Raw genomic sequence first — 17,901 nt, 5'->3', positions numbered from 1 at the left:
TCACAGATATTGTGGAGCACACAGCAAGCAGTAATAACAGTGGGAATATTGGTTTCGCTGAGGTCTAAGCGAGTCAGTAAACTGCGCCAGCACGCCTTTAAACGTCCAAATGCACATTCTACCACCATTCTGCACTTGCTCAGCCTGTAGTTGAAGAGCTCCTGACTACTGTCCAGGCTGCCTGTGTATGGCTTCATGAACCATGGCATTAAGGAGTAGGCTGGGTCCCCAAGGATACATATAGGCATTTCAACATCCCCAACAGTTATTTTCTGGTCTGGGAATAAAGTCCCTTCCTGCAGCTTTTGAAACAGACCAGAGTTCCTGAAGATGCGAGCGTCATGTACCTTTCCCGGCCATCCCACGTTGATGTTGGTGAAACGTCCCTTGTGATCCACCAGAGCTTGCAGCACTATCGAAAAGTACCCCTTGCGGTTTATGTACTCGGCGGCTTGGTGCTCCGGTGCCAAGATAGGGATATGGGTTCCGTCTATGGCCCCACCACAGTTAGGGAGTCCCATTGCAGCAAAGCCATCCACTATGACCTGCACATTTCCCAGGGTCACTACTCTTGATATCAGCAGATCTTTGATTGCGTGGGCTACTTGCATCACAGCAGCCCCCACAGTAGATTTGCCCACTCCAAATTGATTCCCAACTGACCGGTAGCTGTCTGGCGTTGCAAGCTTCCATGGGGCTATCGCCACTCACTTCTCAACTGTGAGGGCTGCTCTCATCTTGGTATTCATGCGCCTCAGGGCAGGGGAAAGCAAGTCACAAAGTTCCATGAAAGTGCCCTTACGCATGTGAAAGTTTCGCAGCCACTGGGAATCGTCCCAGACCTGCAACACTATGCGGTCCCACCAGTCTGTGCTTGTTTCCCGAGCCCAGAATCGGTGTTCCACAGCATGAACCTGCCCCATTAGCACCATGATGCATGCATTGGCAGGGCCCATGCTTTCAAAGAAATCTGTGTCCATGTCCTGATCACTCACGTGACCGCGCTGACGTCACCTCCTCGCCCGGTATCGCTTTGCCAGGTTCCAGTGCTGCATATACTGCTGGATAATGCGTGTGGTGTTTAATGTGCTCCTAATTGCCAAAGTGAGCTGAGCGGCCTCCATGCTTGCCTTGGTATGGCGTCCGCACAGAAAAAAGGCGCGGAACGATTGTCTGCCGTTGCTCTGACGGAGGGAGGGGTGACTGACGACACGGCTTACAGGGTTGGCTTCAAGGAGCTAAAATCAACAAAGGGGTTGTCTTTACATCAAGGAGTATTTCAGGCAGGACTTCACGGAGGGTTCCAATAAGAAATGGTGCACCTAAGTTATTGTTCTTATTGGAACAAGGAGGTTAGCCTGGCCTCTGATCGATACATGGCTAGATTTACCTCGCTGCACCTTCTCTGTGAGTGACTGCAGTGTGACCTAGAGGAATGAGTCCCCTAGACAGGGGAGGGGGGGAAGCAAATGAGTACAAAACAAATCTGGTCTATTTCTTGTTTTGATCCACTCCATCTATCTTTTACATCTTTGGCTGGCAGCAGACGGTGCAGAAGAACTGCATGCCATCCACATCTCATGGCTGCTCGGCAGAAGATGGTACAGTACGACTGCTAGCCATCCTCATCTCTTGCCTGCCTGGCAGAAGATGGTACAATATGACTGCTAGCAATCCTCATCTCTTGCCTGCCTGGCAGAAGATGGTACAGTACGACTGCTAGCAATCCGTATCGCCTGCCTGCTCACCATAAGACGGTTCAATAGGACTGACTGCAGGACTAAAGAGAATGACCTGGTCAAGTCACTCCAAATTTAGTCCCTGCGCCCATGTCTGTCCAGGCGCTCCCAGCCGACGTGGCCAGGAGCACCTCGGACATGACGATGACGGCTACCAGTCGTACTGTACCGTCTGCTGCCACAAGGCAAGGGGTTGCTGCTACTGTGTAGCAAAGCCGTACTGCGTCTGCCAGCACCCAGGAGTCATAGGGTGACGGTTACCTGAGCGGGCTCCATGCTTGCTGTGGTATGGCATCTGCACAGGTAACTCAGGAAAAAAGGCGCAAAATGATTGTCTGCCCTTGCTTTCACGGAGGGAGGGAGGGAACGGGGGCCTGACGATATGTACCCAGAACCACCCGCGACAATGTTTTAGCCCCATCAGGCATTGGGATCTCAACCCAGAATTCCAATGGGCAGCGGAGACTGCGGGAACTGTGGGATAGCTACCCACAGTGCAACGCTCCGGAAGTCGACTCTAGCCTCGGTACTGTGGAAGCACTCCGCCGAGTTAATGCACTTAATGCACTTAGAGCATTTTCTGTGGGGACACACACACTCGAATATATAAAACCGATTTCTAAAAAACCGACTTCTATAAATTCGACCTTATTCCGTAGTGTAGACATACCCTCAGAGTGGTAGCTGTGTTAGTCTGTATCGGCAAAAATAATGAGGAGTCCTGGTGGCACCTTAGAGACTAACAAATTTATTTGGGCATAAGCTTTTGTAGGTTAGAACCCACTTCATCAGATGGAACTTTAAAACTTACTTAAGCAGTTGCTTTGCTGAATTGAGGCGTCAGAGAGGAAAGTGCCAAGTATTGACTTCCTACAGCTGCTCTTAGTTGTTCATTCCCAGCCAAGTTCATACCTGGCCTGTTTAGTCTGTGAACTCTGACAACACTGTATCTCAAGGTGGTATTGTATGGATCCTAAGGCCATTTAACCTGTTCAGAGGACCTATGTGATTTGAAATTGCCTTTTCTTATCCTCTGTTTTTGTTATGAGGAATATTTGGATTTACTTGTTTCATACAAAACATTTTTAAAATAAAAGCAATACATGTCATCCAGGGGAGTTTGTACTGTAAGTAGATACAGTATTTGAATATAATATGTCTTGTCTGAGTAGTTTTTACACTTCCTTTGTGTGCAGTGTGGCACATGTCTAAGGTGACATTTTCAGGCATATTTCAGTTTTTCCCATGAATAGTCAAAACACCGTAAGAGATTAGCTGCAGTTGCATGCTAGCAGATCTGCAAAACCTGCATAGAGAATGACCTGGCAAGAATTCTGCAAGGTGCTGAGTATCTCTGGTAGGTGTTGGACAACTTCAACATCCAATGACATCAGTGAGAGATGAGGTAGTATAGGAATGAGCCTTGGAAGATCATGTATGAAAATCTCTTACTAACTGCATCTTGCTAGACGATTGTGGGTCTGAGCCTGAGTGCTCAGTATCTCCAAAGCCCAACAAAAATCAGCAGGCTGCTCAGTTCCTCTCTCATTCATGCCCAGTGTGAACTGTTATGGTTGAATAGTGGCTTTGCACCATTTCACAGTAAATACTAATACCTAGCTCATATAGCGCTTTCCATCTGTAGATCTCAAAGCACTTTACAAAGGAGGTAGGTATCATTATCCCCATTTCACAGATGGGGAAACTGAGACTCAAGGAGGTGAAGTGACTTGCCCAAGGTCACCCAGCAGGCCAATGGCCATGGTGGGAATAGAACCTAGATCTCCTGTGTCCCAGTCCAATGCTCTGTCTTCTCCACTTTACAAAATACGTTTGACAGAACAGAGTTTGCTCAGGTTAGTCACTTGCTTAAGCTGCAAAACTCACTGCAAACAGATCACACACACACTGCAGACTAATTTAAAATGTTACAGACCGCTTAATGTGCGCAAGAATGTCCTTCAAATAGTTAAATTGTGATAAAGCTGGTGCAACTATTTTGCCCTCTCTTTAATTTCTCTGTGTGCAATTTGCAATATGTGTTGCTTCAAAATGTGTTCCAAAACAAACGCAGATGTTCTGCACAGCAGCAACCCACCCACAGAGGTCTTCAGCACCAGGTCATCCTAACCCCGGTGCTGTCTTACTGTAATGCTAAACTGTCTATTAAACTCCCCAAATTGAACACTGCCATGTTATGTGAGACTTATACTATACTCTGGTGCCCTCCCATTATTTCTGCCTACTCCATGTGTTTTTAGAATAGCCTATCAGCAAATTGAACACTGCCATGTTATGTGAGACTTATACTATACTCTGGTGCCCTCCCATTATTTCTGCCTACTCCATGTGTTTTTAGAATAGCCTATCAGATCTCACTGGTAGAATTCTTTGGGTGTGTATGTTCATCCGTGTGTGTACTTGAGGTTTTAGGTCTTGCTGTATCTGTCTCCTCCTCTTTGTTAATGCATTAGACTCTCCAGCTGTGACCCCTGAGCATGGTTCTTTAGCTCTTTTCTAAGCTTATCTTCCAGTGAGAGGAAAAATGAGTCTAATGGTGAAACTATATTACTGATTTTAAAGAACCGTGTCACAGGGAGATTAATCTTATTTCTTTTTCTTCTCTTTAAAGATTCATCTTCCAACTACATCAGGCAACTTGAAACAAAAGTCAAACTGTTGGAGGATGACAACAAACTCCTTTCTCAGGTAGGTTTTTTTGGTGGTGTTAATATACAACATGACTTTTAGATCCTGCGACTGGATCCAAGCAGGCAGAACCTGGTTCCCCCATGATTTCAATCAGGCCCTCTTGAAGTGCGAGGGTGCACCTGCATTGATCCAGTTGCAGGATCGGGTCTTATTTTGTAAAATGACTTTCATACTAATTGTACCTCAAAATCATTTATAAAATTAAATAATAAAGCACATTAGAGAGAGAGAGAGTAAAGGAAACAAGTCCAGACAAAGACAAGGCGCTCGTGAGGTGGAGAGTGACAGGAAGGCTGCTCCCCATAGCAGGAGCTGCAGAGGAGAAGGCTCTTGCAGCAACAGCAGCAAGATGGTATGGAGGAACACAAAGGAGGTGTCATAGGGTAGCTGGCCCTCTGAAGGGATCAGGGGCCCACACTACCTCTGACAGGCTCCACCAGAGGGAATGAGGCAACTCAGGTTCACCTGGGACTAATTAAGTTACTGAGTAACTGGGAAGCAGTTAATTAGGCAAGGAAACACCTGGGCCTGATAAAAGTGAAGCTACAGCTAGCATGGGGAGCAAGGAGAACAGAAGCTCCTGGGGAGAGGAATGGTTCCAGAGTGTAGGAAGAGAAAGCTCCTAGAGAGAAGGCTTCGGGGGGAGAAAACTAGTGAAGGAGGCGCAGCAGCAAAAGAAAGCCAGGGGGAATGCTCCTGGGTGGAAGAGTTTCCAGAAGAAAGGGACTAAGAATGCTAAATCGCAGAACAACCTGGCTCCCACGAAGAGCTTCACCAGGCAACAGAAGAAGTCCTAGATTAGAGGAATTATATGCTGTTCTGAGAAAGGGTCCTTGCGGTTCAGCCTCCAGGTGGGGACCTTGATCCAAGAGGAGGGACCCTCCCCAGCTAGAGGCCCCTGACTTGAGAAGAGGGTTCCAGTTTATGAATGCCTTGCTGGTAAGGGACCTAGTGCATAATGGGGGTTGATGGACTAAGGCTGACTCAGCCCCTCCTCCCTCCAGCTGGAGGCGCTGATGCGGAGGTCTGCCCATGTGATGTTCTGCCTTTTGGGACTGAATAAACTAGACACCTCTGGAGGGGCGCTGTTCAAAACAAGCTTTAGTGGAGTTATTAAAAGCCTCATTTGGGGAAACTGAGGCAGAGATGCAATGGCAGTGCTACACTGGGCTGTGAGGGGATGCTCTAGAGGCGAGGGCCCCCATTGCATCAGGGTTATGTATGTGTCTATACAGAGGACCCCAGTGCATGCACTATCCTTGTTATAGGTTGTTGTCTTTACTGCCCATTTGTAAGTAGGACAAGGATAATATCTGCAGGAGAGCACAGCAAAAAGGAGCAGCATTGGCCATTGTTGTATGGAACTCGTTTGTAACATTTGTTTACAATCGTTGTGCTTATAAACAAACAAGCGCCAAGAAGTGGGTGACTGTTCTGCACACAGTGGGCTCCAGAAAAAGCATTTAAAGCTAAGACTGTGCTTGCTCCCTGTTTTCTGCTGCTAGGGGCTTCTAGCCACCAGCTGTTCTGTTCCTTCTTGCTTCTCAGCTGCTCTGACATGTGAGGTTCCATGGGGAAACTCCTCCTGCCTTGCATTTCCTCTGGCTCCAGGGCCAAATTCCCTGCTGGTGTAAACTGGTGCAGCTTCATTGGTATGGCCATTTAAATCAGCAGAGAATTCAGCCCTGTGCCCTCATATCCTTTCACTTTCTTCTGTGCTGGCGTGTTCTTCTGTTCTAAACCTCACTTCTTGCTTTAAGGAATGTTTTATAGTCACTCTTTGTGACCATCTCTTGGTGATGGGCTGAAACCCCATTATGGGCTAGAAAGGGATAAGAGACAGTTAGTCACATCTATTACACCTGTGCTGTAGCTAATTAGTTGCTTCCCAGACAGAGAGGGTGGGACTAGGAGACATCAGGTGATAACTTCATGGACAGCCCTCTTAAAAGGGGTAGAGTTCAGGAAGCAGAGGGACTCCTGTGAAGGGCCCTGAGCCAGAGTCTGAAGGAGAACAGTCACCTCAGGAAGACTTGGGTTGCGGGGTTAGTGCTGAATACCAGAGCTGGGGAGAAGGAATGAAGACAGAGCCCAGAGGAAGGGCTGATTTGTTGAGACACTTTGTATGCTATTTTGAATTTCTATTACCCTGTAAGGGATCTGAACTAGATGCTTCTCATCTGGAGCACTGAATCATGCTCAAAGGCAGACTGCCTACATGGGGTGCGAGGGCTGAAATTGCTGCAATGAGACGGTCTGACAATAGGGGGCGCTATGGCAGTGAGTACAACTGCTAATTCTCTCAGCTGTTAGGTTAAAATTCTGTCTGGTTAGAGAGTTGGCAATTATTTAAAAACAGCCCCTTATGTCAATATCACTTTAGATTTAATGAAATGAAAATACTTTTTTTTAACCTAGTTTTACTTCTTATACTTTATGCTGTTCTGCTTGCTCTTTCCATCTCACTAAGTTTGAACAATTAAAATAAACCAGTCCAATATTGCTTTTCTTTCCACGTTCTGATTGTCGTGGGGTGCTGAAATGTTCATTTGTTTAAAAAACACATCCTTTCCCCATTGGACTTAACAAACAAAACCAAAAAAATCCAGAAGATGGAAGTATTTCTATTGGTGCTGAGGTTCTTTATAAAATCTTGTTTTTTACGAAATCTAAATATCAAGCGTGATAAAGTTCCTTCTCTGCCTTGGTGGGTCTTGCGCCTATTGGCGGATCTGCTCATCTCGGAGATTCACGGCTGCCCTCAGTTTAGCCGTTTTCGTGAACCCACAGTCCAGGTCAACTCCTCCTGTGTCTGATCAGGAGTTGGGAGGTATTGAGGGAACCGGGCCCGCCCTCTACTCTGGGTTCCAGCCCAGGGCCTTGTAGAATGCAGCTGTCTGGAGTGCCTCCTGGAAAAGATGTGTGACAGCTACAACTCCCTGGGCTACTTCCTCATGGCCTCCTCCCAACACCTTCTTTATTCTCACCACAGGACCTTCTTCCTGATGTCTGATAATGCTTGTACTTCCCAGTCTTCCAATAGTATGCCTTCTCACTCTCAGCTTCTTGCATCTCTTGCTCCCAGCTCCTCACATGCACCACAAACTGAAGTGAACTCCTTTTTAAGCCCAGGTGCCCTGATTAGCCTGCCTTAATTGATTCTAGCAGCTTCTTGATTGGCTGCAGGTATTCTAATCAGCCTGTCTGCCTTAATTGTTTCCAGAAAGTTCCTGATTGTTCTGGAACCTTCCCTGTTACCTTACCTTACCCAGGGAAAAGGGACCTACTTAACCTGGGGCTAATATATCTGCCTTCTATAAAACAAATTTGAAAACAGAAAAAAAAATATCACTCTCCTGTAGCCATCTGGCCCGACCCTGTCACACAAGCTACAGTTTGACCCAACTTCGTGGCCTTTGTAATCCTTTCAACTTGTTGAGATCTTGAGCTGGTATCCCTGACATTAAAGCAAAATGCCCTGTTGAATTACACCAGAAAGTCCTTTAGCTCCAGGTAGCTACCAAAGGGTTAAAACCCCAAAAGGCACTCAACAGCATCCAAGTGGCCTTCAGACATAAATCAATTGCTAATTTAATGTTAACTCTCTCCCACCCCTAAATTAGCTGGTGGCAGTTTAAACCCTGCGATGATTTAATTGGAAATATTGGTAAACAGATGGGCTCTGTTGAATGCTGTGGCCTGTTGCTAGGAGACTGGCCACGGACTGGGTAAGTGGCTCCCTGTTCAATATGCCCTTGGCCTGACTTATTTCTGTCTTCTGCAGGCCATAGGGCACTGAGCGCTTTATCTGGTTGCCTGTGCTTTTACGAGGTCAGAAAAGTGATCACTAATTAGTAGGTGAAAAGTACATGGACTACAAAGATGTCTAGGGACATTCTTTTCATTAGCACACTGTTCGCATCTGAAGCCCTTTTTTTTGCAAATGGACCTCCCATGAGGCAACTGCTGAAGAAATGTTCACGTTTGAAGGAATGGATTTCATACACCTTACAGGAAAGCCCAGCATGTTCACAGTTTTCTGTTTTTAGCCAATGAAATTGAGAAGGAGAGTTTCTTTAAAAAAATCCTAAAACACTTCCCTCTCCCCCTGTAATACCTAGCACTTCTGTAGCAGAAATTAATACAGAACATCCCATCAATCCTGGCTTTCAGGCCACCCTCAGACAATGGAGGACGGGACATTGTCTCATTTGCTACCAAATCCCTTATCCCTTGCTCACTTGGTGACTGGCCAAGATCAGCAAGTGCGTGAAAGGCATTGGGCTGAAACTAAACATGCATAAATTGGAGGGAAAAGAAAAATATTTTGAAGCTCTGGTCACCACCATCATGCCTTCTGCTGCTGAGGGAGTCTGCCCTCAACTATCCACATCAGTTTGCTGCTTTGGGGATCTCCTGCTTCTGGATGCTCAAATAGCAACAGCTGCCAAAAATGCTGCCTGGCTTCTGGGGCTGGCAAGAAGGCTGGACCCTCTGCTGTCACTTGATGATGACCTATCTTCAATTATCCTCACCTCCATGACTTCCAGGCCGGATTACTGCAAGTTGCTGTGCCTGGGAATGAATGCACTGACAGTAATAAGCTCCAAGATCCAAAATGCACCAGCCCATCTTGTTAGCAACACTAGTCACTGAGAACATATGACCCCGGTGCTCTACTTGCTCACTATAACACAACTTTATGGTTCTCCGTGGCATCTGGGCCAAGCTACTTAAAAGAATACCTCTTGCTCACAGACCATCGATTTGGCGGTCCTGGGTACTTATATGGCCCTCGTTACTGTAGTACCGTGAACAATGAGACTGCTACCTTCAAGGGTAAAATTACAGGGAACACACTACACACTACTACGTCTACACTACAGCCCATGTCGGCAAAACATATGTCACTCAGGGGTATGAATATTCCACCCCCCCCCCGAGCAACATAAGTTACACTGACATGAACGTTCTTATGCACAGAACTTCTTCCACCCACATAGATTATGCCGCTCACAGAGGTGAGTTTTTTATGCTGATGGGAGAGCTTTCTTTTGTCAGCACTGAATGCTGACAGTGGCTCAGGGTATGGTGCAGCTGCACTGCTGCAGAGTGGTAGGTATAGACGTGGCCTGCGCTTTCACTGCAATTGCTCCAAAGCTCTCTTCTGGAACTTGCTGATTTAACCTCATCTTCCCACAATGTCAACAAACAAACCTAAGGAAAAGAAGATAAGATGGAGAAAGACGAGACGCTCCCCACTCTTTCTCAGTACATAGACATGCACTTTCCAGCACCCTCTGAAGAAATCTAGTCTGCTTGTTTGACTCTTTTTTTGCTCTGTTTGCTTTGGGAAAGCAAAGCTCAGATCCTGTGATGAGGGGCTCTGGGTAAGCACCTAGTCAGATAGCACCATGACAAATGGGGTGCTATTTTTGTACTGTTGATATGTTCCTTCTAATTGAGACTTTGTTGAAACCACCAAACTCACTTCACTTTTCACCACCTAAGTCGCATTTTAACTCAGCTCAGCCTTCTCCCTTGTATGTTGACAGTGCAGTAGCAAGTGGTATTTGGAAAGATGCTTTCCCAATGGCAGGAAGTTCTGTCTCCAAGGCGCTGAAGGAGTGATGAAACCTGAGGTCCTAAGTAACAAACAATGCCAGTGCCTTAAGAGATTAAGCCAGGAAGACTTCTACAACCAGTACAGCTTTGTTATTTCCAAATGCTAAGCATAGAACCAAAATACTGCTTCATCCAGAGATATCTGCTATTGCCAGGGCTGTAAATGATATTGCAAGCTTTGTAAAAATGTTTATACTACAGTGGCCTGGGACATAGGACTCCTTTGCTAACTAGTGCTTCTTGACAAAGATTTGTTACTTACCCTGTTTAGTGGCTGGGATGTGAGGCTGTATGGAGGTGTACCTCAGTACCTTTGTGCCTTTTTCAGGCAGAAAAATAAATTAGTGTGAGACTTTTAAATGTAGCTCATTATTCTGCTGGCTGACATCTCTGCCATCCTTAAACACATAAGAATAAAGAACGCCGGTGTTGTGGGAGTAGTGATATTCCAGGGTCTTTCTGAGTCTGCCGTTCATACTGTACACATTAACATCAATACTGGTGTGTTAAGACATGTACTTCTCTGCTTCTGGTGACTATTTTGAACAGATTCATTGGAAGCTCTTTTCTTCCCATTTTGAGTAGGATCGAATGCTCCCATTCCCTGAACTGCGATTGAGGATGGGGGGAAATGAAGGAGCTTTCCTTTCTCCTTTCTCTCTCCTTCTCATTCATGATAACTAAGTACAGATACGGTGGGACTTTTTAGTTTGGGTGGGTTTTTTTGGTTTTATTCTTTTATACCCGCTGCTTCATTGTAGAGCCATTGTTTCCCTCCAGATGATCTTTAATTCCTACATCATATCTACCCACAGGAATTGATAGCTCCTTTTCAGGGCTACCCTTGGTAATGCTCTAAGCCAGGAGCAGCAGCTAGCAGCGAGTGTTGAACAATATAATAGAGTAGACTCATTACATGTCCTGCTGCATCATCTAAAGCTTTCTGTAGCCTTGGAGCAGAATTTTACTATATTTTGGACGCGGCTCTTAGTTAATGTAGCGTTGCAAGTCCTAGTGTCCACTGATCATGTGGGTTCCTGACACCAGCCATTCTAGGTCTTCATTGGCCTATTCCAGTGAAGGTTTTGTTATCCTACTTAGAGTTGGTAGTTTACTCCTAGCTTTGTGATATAACTCAATGTTATCACATGAGATCATGCCAAATATCACCATGAACAATGTCATGTTGTTGGAACAAGATTAATTTATCCTCAAGGACAAATACAAATAGGTGGCAGGTATACCGTGTTCTTGGGCTGAATAGTCCAATATGATCCATGGAAACACTTCCTTATTTACTTTCTCCACATCAGTCATGATTTTATAGACCTCTATCATACCCATCCCCCCTTAGTTGTCTCTTTTCCAAGCTGAAAAGTCCCAGTCTTATTAATCTCTCCTCATATGGCAGCCGTTCCATACTCCTAATAATTTTTGTTGCCCTTTTCTGAACCTTTTCCAATTCCAGTATATCTTTTTTGAGATGGGGTGACCACATTTGCACACAGTATTCAAGATGTGGGAGTACCATGGATTTACATAGAGACAGTGTGATATTTTTTGTCTTATTATCTATCCCTTTCTTAATGATTCCCAACATTCTGTTCACTTTTTTGACTGCCGCTGCACACTGAGTGGATGTTTTCAGAGAACAATCCACAATGACTCCAAGATCTTTCTTGAGTGGTAACAGCTAATATAGACCCCCATCGTTTTATATGCATAGTTGGAATTATGTTTTCCAATGTGCATTACTTTGCATTTATCAACATTGAATTTCATCTGCCATTTTGTTGCCCAGTTACTCAGTTTTGTGAGATCCTTTTGTAGCTCTTCACAGTCTGCCTGGGACTTAATTATCGTGATTAGTTTTGTATCATTTGCAAATTTTGCCACTTGACTGTTTACCCCTTTTTCCAGATAATTTGTGAATATGTTGAATAGGACTGGTTCCAGTACAGAGCCCTGGGGGACACCACTATTTACCTCTCTCCATTCTGAAAACTGACCATTGATTCCTACCCTTTATTTCCTATCTTTTAACCAGTTACCAGTCCCTGAGAGGATCTTCTCTCTTATCCCAGGACAGCTTACTTTGCTTAAGAGCCTTTGGTGAGGGACCTTGTCAAAGGCTTTCTGAAAATCTATATCCACTGCATCAGTCTTGTCCACATACTTGTTGACTCCCTCAAAGAATTCTAGTAGATTGGTGAGGAATGATTTCCCTTTACAGAAACCGTGTTGACTCTTCCCCAACAAATTATGTTCATGTATGTGTCTGACAATTTTGTTCTTTACTATAGTTTCAACTAGTTTGCCCGGTACTGAAGTCAGGCTTACCGGCCTGTAATTGCCGGGGTCACCTCTGGAGCCCTTTTTAAAAATCAGTGTCACATTAGCTATCCTCCAGTCATTTGTTACAGAAGCTGATTTAAATGATAGGTTACAAGCTACAGTTAGTAGTTCTACAATTTCACATCTGAGTTCCTTCAAAACTCTTGGGTGAATATCATCTGGTCCTGGTGACTTATTACTGTTTAATGTATCAATTTTTTCCAAAACCTCCTTTAACGACACCTCAATCTGGGACAGTTCCTCAGATTTGTCACCTAAAAAGAATGGCTCAGGTTTGGGAATCTCTCTCTCATCCTCAGCAGTGAAGACCAATGCAAAGATTTCATTTAGGTTCTCTGCAATGGCCTTATCGTCATTGAGTACTCCTTTAGTATCTTGATCATACAGTGGCCCTACTGCTTCCTGCTTCTGATGTGCTTAAAAATTGTTTTGCTATTAGTTTTTGAGTCTTTGCTAGCTGTTCTTCAAATTCTTTTTTGGTCTTCCTAATTATATTTTTAGACTTCATTTGCCAGAGTTTCTCCTTTCTATTTTCCTCACTAGGGTTTAACTTCCACTTTTTAAAGGATGCCTTTTGTCTCTCACTGCTTCTTTTACTTTGTTGTTTAGCCACGGTGGCACTTCTTTGGTTCTCTTACTATGTTTTTTTAATTTGGGGCATACATTTAAGTTGAGCCTCTGTTACGGTGTCTTTTAAAAAGTTTCCATGCAGCTTGTAGAGATTTCACTTTTGGCATAGTGATACAGAAATTAAAAGGTACAAACTTCCTCATTTTTGTGTAGTCCCCCTTTCTGAAATGAAATGCTATAGTGTGGGGCTGCTGTGGCGTTTTTCCCGCCACAGGGATGTTAAACTTAATTATATTATGGTCACTACTACCATGTGGTCCAGCTATATTCACCTCTTAGACCAGATCCTGTGCTCCATTTAGGACTAAATCAAGAATTGCCTCTCCTCTTGTGAGTTCCAGGACTCGCTGCTCCAAGAAGCCGTCATTTAAGGTGTCAAGAAACTTTGTCTCTGCATCCCATCCTGAGGTGACATGTACCTGTCAATATGGGGATAGTTGAAATCCCCCATTACTATTGAGTTTTTTATTTTTATAGCCTCTCTACTCTCCGTGAGCACTTCACAGTCACTATCACCATCCTGGTCAGGTGGTTGGTAATGTATCCTTGGTACCTACATGTACCACAACCACCGGCTCCTCCCCAGCACTGCACACAAATCTGTCTAGATGTCTCAAGAGATCCGCAACCTTTGCACCCAGCAGGCAAGTCACCATGCGGTTCTCCCGGTCATCGCAAACCCAGCTATCCACGTTTCTAATGATTGAATCGCCCATTACTAATACCTGTCTCTTCCTAATAACTGGAGTTCCCTCCCCCGGAGAGGTATCCTAAGTGTGAAAGGATACCACAACATCATCTGGAAGGAGGGGCCCAACTAAGGGATTGTTTCCACCTGCTCCAGCTGGATGTTCTCCTTCCCTGAGGCTTTCATCTTCCTCAACAGCACAGAGGCTGTCAGACCGGGGATGGAACCGTTGCACTGTATCCTAGAAAGTCTCATCTATGTACCTCTCTGTCTCCCTTAGCTCCTCCAGTTCAGCCACTCTGGTCTCCAAAGCCAGTACACAGTCTCCGAGGGCCAGGAGCTCCTTGCATCGAATGCACACATATGCCACCTGCCCATAGGGCAGGTAATCATACATGCTGCGTTGGGTGCGATAAATTGGATAGCCCCCACTTTGTTGCTGGAGTTCTGGCTGGATTTTCTTTTTACTCCTGCAGCTTTGTTGATGTTTTGTTTTTATCAGGGGGTGGTTTGGGCTTTAAGTTTAAAGAATGTTATGTGTATCTAGGGCCCCACCCCACCCGCATGTTCCCCCTCTAAACTCCCTTGCAAAATTCCCATTAGCCACTCCTGTTCCCTAGCTCCTCTGGTCGCTTAGGAGCGGGCTTTTTAAAGTCTTCTTGAGTAGCCCCGGCCCCTGGTTAAGGGTTGACTTAGGGGTCAAAGCCTCGTTAAGAAGCTCTCAGCCTTGCCTAGCAGGCCTCTGGTCAGCACACAGTCCCCCAGACAAACAGACCACACGGTATATTTCAGTCAAGCAGCAAGCACCCCACCTCTTCCACCGAGCCCTGCCCCTGCCCAGCTTCTTCTCCTGAGGCCCTGCCCCCATCCCCTCTCTTTCCTCCTAGCCCCCATCGCTTGTTGCTTTCCCCCTCCCACACCTCCCGCCCAGGTCAGGAGGGACTTGCCTGTGGAGATGGGGCTCAGAAGCTGCAGCTGCCTGACAAAGTTAGGAGGCGGCCCCTGCTGAATAGGAGCTGGAGTGGGTGAAAGATCGGCGCCACCCCACCTCCCCTGCTCACAGTGACTGGACAATGGGTGTGTGGTCAGTAGATCTGATCGGCCGCTGTCAGGTCCCCTTTTCCACCGGACTTTCCAGTTGAAAACCGGGCACCTGGCCACCTTAGCTTTACCCTTCAAAATTGACTTTACATCTGAACTGCATGCACAAATCCTCATTTGCATGCACATGTCCTTCTTTTACACATGCAAGTACAAGTTTTACATATGCACACAAATGTGGGATCAACAGTGTTGGTGGGGAGCTTCATGAAAATGTAGCACAGAAAATGTAAGAGTACCGGTGTCTGCATCAGTGCTTTTCATTCCTGCTCCTTCCCTGCTGATTTAATATGCCCAGATTGATTGATATGACTAATTAATTATCTGTTGGAACCCAGTAAGCAGACGTTTTAAAAAAAAAAACATATTTATTGAACAAAATGTTCTTTCAAAATAAGAGCCTTTCAGCTTTATACGAGTAGTTTAGAAATGCTGCTAACTGGAGTTAAGAGAAAAAGGAAGTTAAGATACTACAAGCCTTTATTTGGGAGATGGATCCAAAACCCATTAAGTCAATGGAAGACTTTCTATTGATTTCAGTGGGCTTTGAATCAAGACCTTGGACTGCTGCTTAGGGAAGTACTTGCTTAGCCCACACTCATGTGGATGGGGTTCTCCAAATTAGATATAAATAAAAAAACAACTGCAAACTTTAACACAGTTGTAAACACCTACATTGCTGTGAGTAAAGCTTGTGTGGATGTGCAGTGTTTCTGACTTGGGTGATCTTGTGAATGTCGTAATATTTGTTGTTTTTTTTAAAGCTCCAGTTCCTGAAGTCAAGTGATTGTGAGAATCTCAGCTTTCATTTACAAATAAAGTGTGTTTCTAGCCCTCACTGCTGTGGAAAAAATGTGACACAAATGTATCCTGAAGAATGTGAAACCAGAAGACAAATGAAAAGAATTAAAACTTATTTATTTATATTTGTAAGCCACTCCTATGCTTTCTTGACTCATGATTTTTGAAATGTTGGGGTTGGCTGTGTGTGTGTGTGTGTGTGTGTGTGTGTGTGAGAGAGAGAGAGAGAGACGGGGGTGGTCAAAGTTCTTCCATGCGCCATTTGTTTCTGCTGTGGGAGAAGTGCAAGAACATTGTATTTAATGAGGCTTGGTTTAACGTCCAGCTGTGAACACGGGATTAGTCATATTCTGTGCTTAACCAACTTTTAAATAATTTTATTGGAAGCCACTTTTATCTGTTTATGGAGACAGAGATTGAAAAAGGCCAAATCACAGTATGAAAAGCTATGAAGTGGTAATATCCTATAACTTTATAATGCATAAAGAGGTGCAAATCACACAGACCTCAATGGTTGTGTGTGAAAAAATTCAAAGAATGGTACAGAAAAGCTAAGGATTAGCTTGAAAGAATTCAAGATGAACATTTCCAATAAGAATTCAGGGGAATGTACAGAGAAACATCAATCTCTGCTTTTTCGTGCGCAAGAGAATCTTAATCCTTGTGATGTCTCACTGACAACCTTGGACATTGAAGTTGGCTAACCATGTGTCCCCACAGTCTCTCTCAGATGTCTCAGTCATGACCTGCAGAGATGTACTATAGGGCTGGGAAGAGAGCAAATTCCAAAGCTGGTTGAATTTTTATCATTGGTACATTTCTTTTTAATGGGAAAAAATGCCTTTTTGACCAAACTGAAAATTGTTGTGGAAAAATTTAATTTGTTTTTTCAATTAAAAATTAATTGAAATTTTTGGTAATGATATTCCTTTTCCAGTTTGGCTTTCAGTACAAATTTTTGGTTTTTGAAAATGAATTTTTTTTTTTTTACCAAAAATGGTTTTCAAAATGAAGAATTCTTAGCTTTCCAGTTTGGGTTGTTCATAAAATAACGGCAACAAAAACCTTAAGAGATTTGTGGGAAAGTAACAAAAAAAAAATTTTCAAAATATCCCATGAAAATTCATCATAATTTTTTTGGCCGGCTCTAGCTAATTCTCTCTGGCCGTTCATGCCCCAGTCAATGGGCTCAATTCTCCCCTGCATCTGAGCTTAGTTCATGTAGACATGGTCCCAGCTTTAGTTAGAACAGCTGAGGGGTTGGTCTAATTTAAACCAGTGGAGAATCAGCTCTACTCTTTCTGGCCTTGGAATCTATGTTCCTGCCCCACCACTGCCATATCCATCCCTTTCCCAGCACACCCTCATACTGGAGACCAGCGTAGCGCAAGTGTCGGCTTCACTGCTTCCGTTGAGCTGATACTTGTGAGTGGTTCTCCTCTGCAAGACGAATTCTCCGCTGGCCAATTTTTGGCTGGAATCCATCCGCTTTGCCCCACCTGAGTGGCGCAAAGTGACCAAAGGAGGCTGGAGATTGTGGCCCAACAAGACTACTCCCAGGCTTAAAGTTATACATGTATTTAAGCACTGGGCTGAATCGGTGCCTCAGTCCTTGGCGTCTCCATGAGTTTGCCAAGAAAAGGGGCTGATTGTGGAGCTGACTGTTGTGCTGCAGACACCTTCCACTGGTCTGAGACTCCCAAACTTATTGCATACAAGCCACCGACCAGCCGCTGAATGGCAATGGAAACAACTCCATTTTGTATTATAGTACTTATGGATGTAAGAGACTAAAAGCCCTGGATCTGAGCCCCAGCAACAACCTCAGCTGTTCCAGTCCTTGGTCTCTCTCTCTTGAGCAAAGATTGCCAGTTGGGTGATTATAATTATATACTGTATTTTCATTTGAGCTGATTACTTGAGCCTCACATGAGTTATTGGACTGATCTTTCTCTGCTGGTATAAAAATGAAAAGACAAGACAACCATTCTCGAATGTTAATGATGTATTAAAGCTCCTTGTCTCCGTTTCTACAGAGGACAGAGAGCATTGTTACTGGCACTGATATTTATTGCTTATACCCCATGGAGATGCTGATAACAAATATTTTTAAAATAGTAGTTTTACATGCTGAAATCTTCTGCTAAACCTCTTATTAACAATCTCCTGCTATTCATTAATGCTTCCCCACAGCATTATCTCTCCTCTGTCAATTAAGAACTCCAATTTTCAGCACTTTAACCAAATGAC

The 17,901-nt window shown here is 44.5% G+C and overlaps 1 protein-coding gene across 2 annotated transcripts in view; it reads left to right on the top strand.

Annotated features, from left to right (window-relative positions):
* CCDC85C (coiled-coil domain containing 85C) overlaps positions 1 to 17,901 on the top strand; it is a 161,087-nt gene that overhangs the window by 94,477 nt on the left and 48,709 nt on the right. For both annotated transcript variants that reach the window (XM_084631338.1, XM_084631337.1), the window contains exon 2: positions 4,372 to 4,448. In XM_084631338.1, coding sequence (XP_084487464.1) covers positions 4,372 to 4,448 — 77 coding nt within the window. The remainder of the gene's footprint in view (positions 1 to 4,371; positions 4,449 to 17,901) is intronic.

Source organism: Lepidochelys olivacea, assembly GCF_965140295.1.
Source record: "Lepidochelys olivacea isolate rLepOli2 genome assembly, chromosome: 6".
NCBI lineage: Eukaryota > Metazoa > Chordata > Testudines > Cheloniidae > Lepidochelys > Lepidochelys olivacea.
The sequence above is the reverse complement of the archived record's forward strand: the minus strand, read 5'-3'. Positions and strand labels throughout refer to the sequence as shown.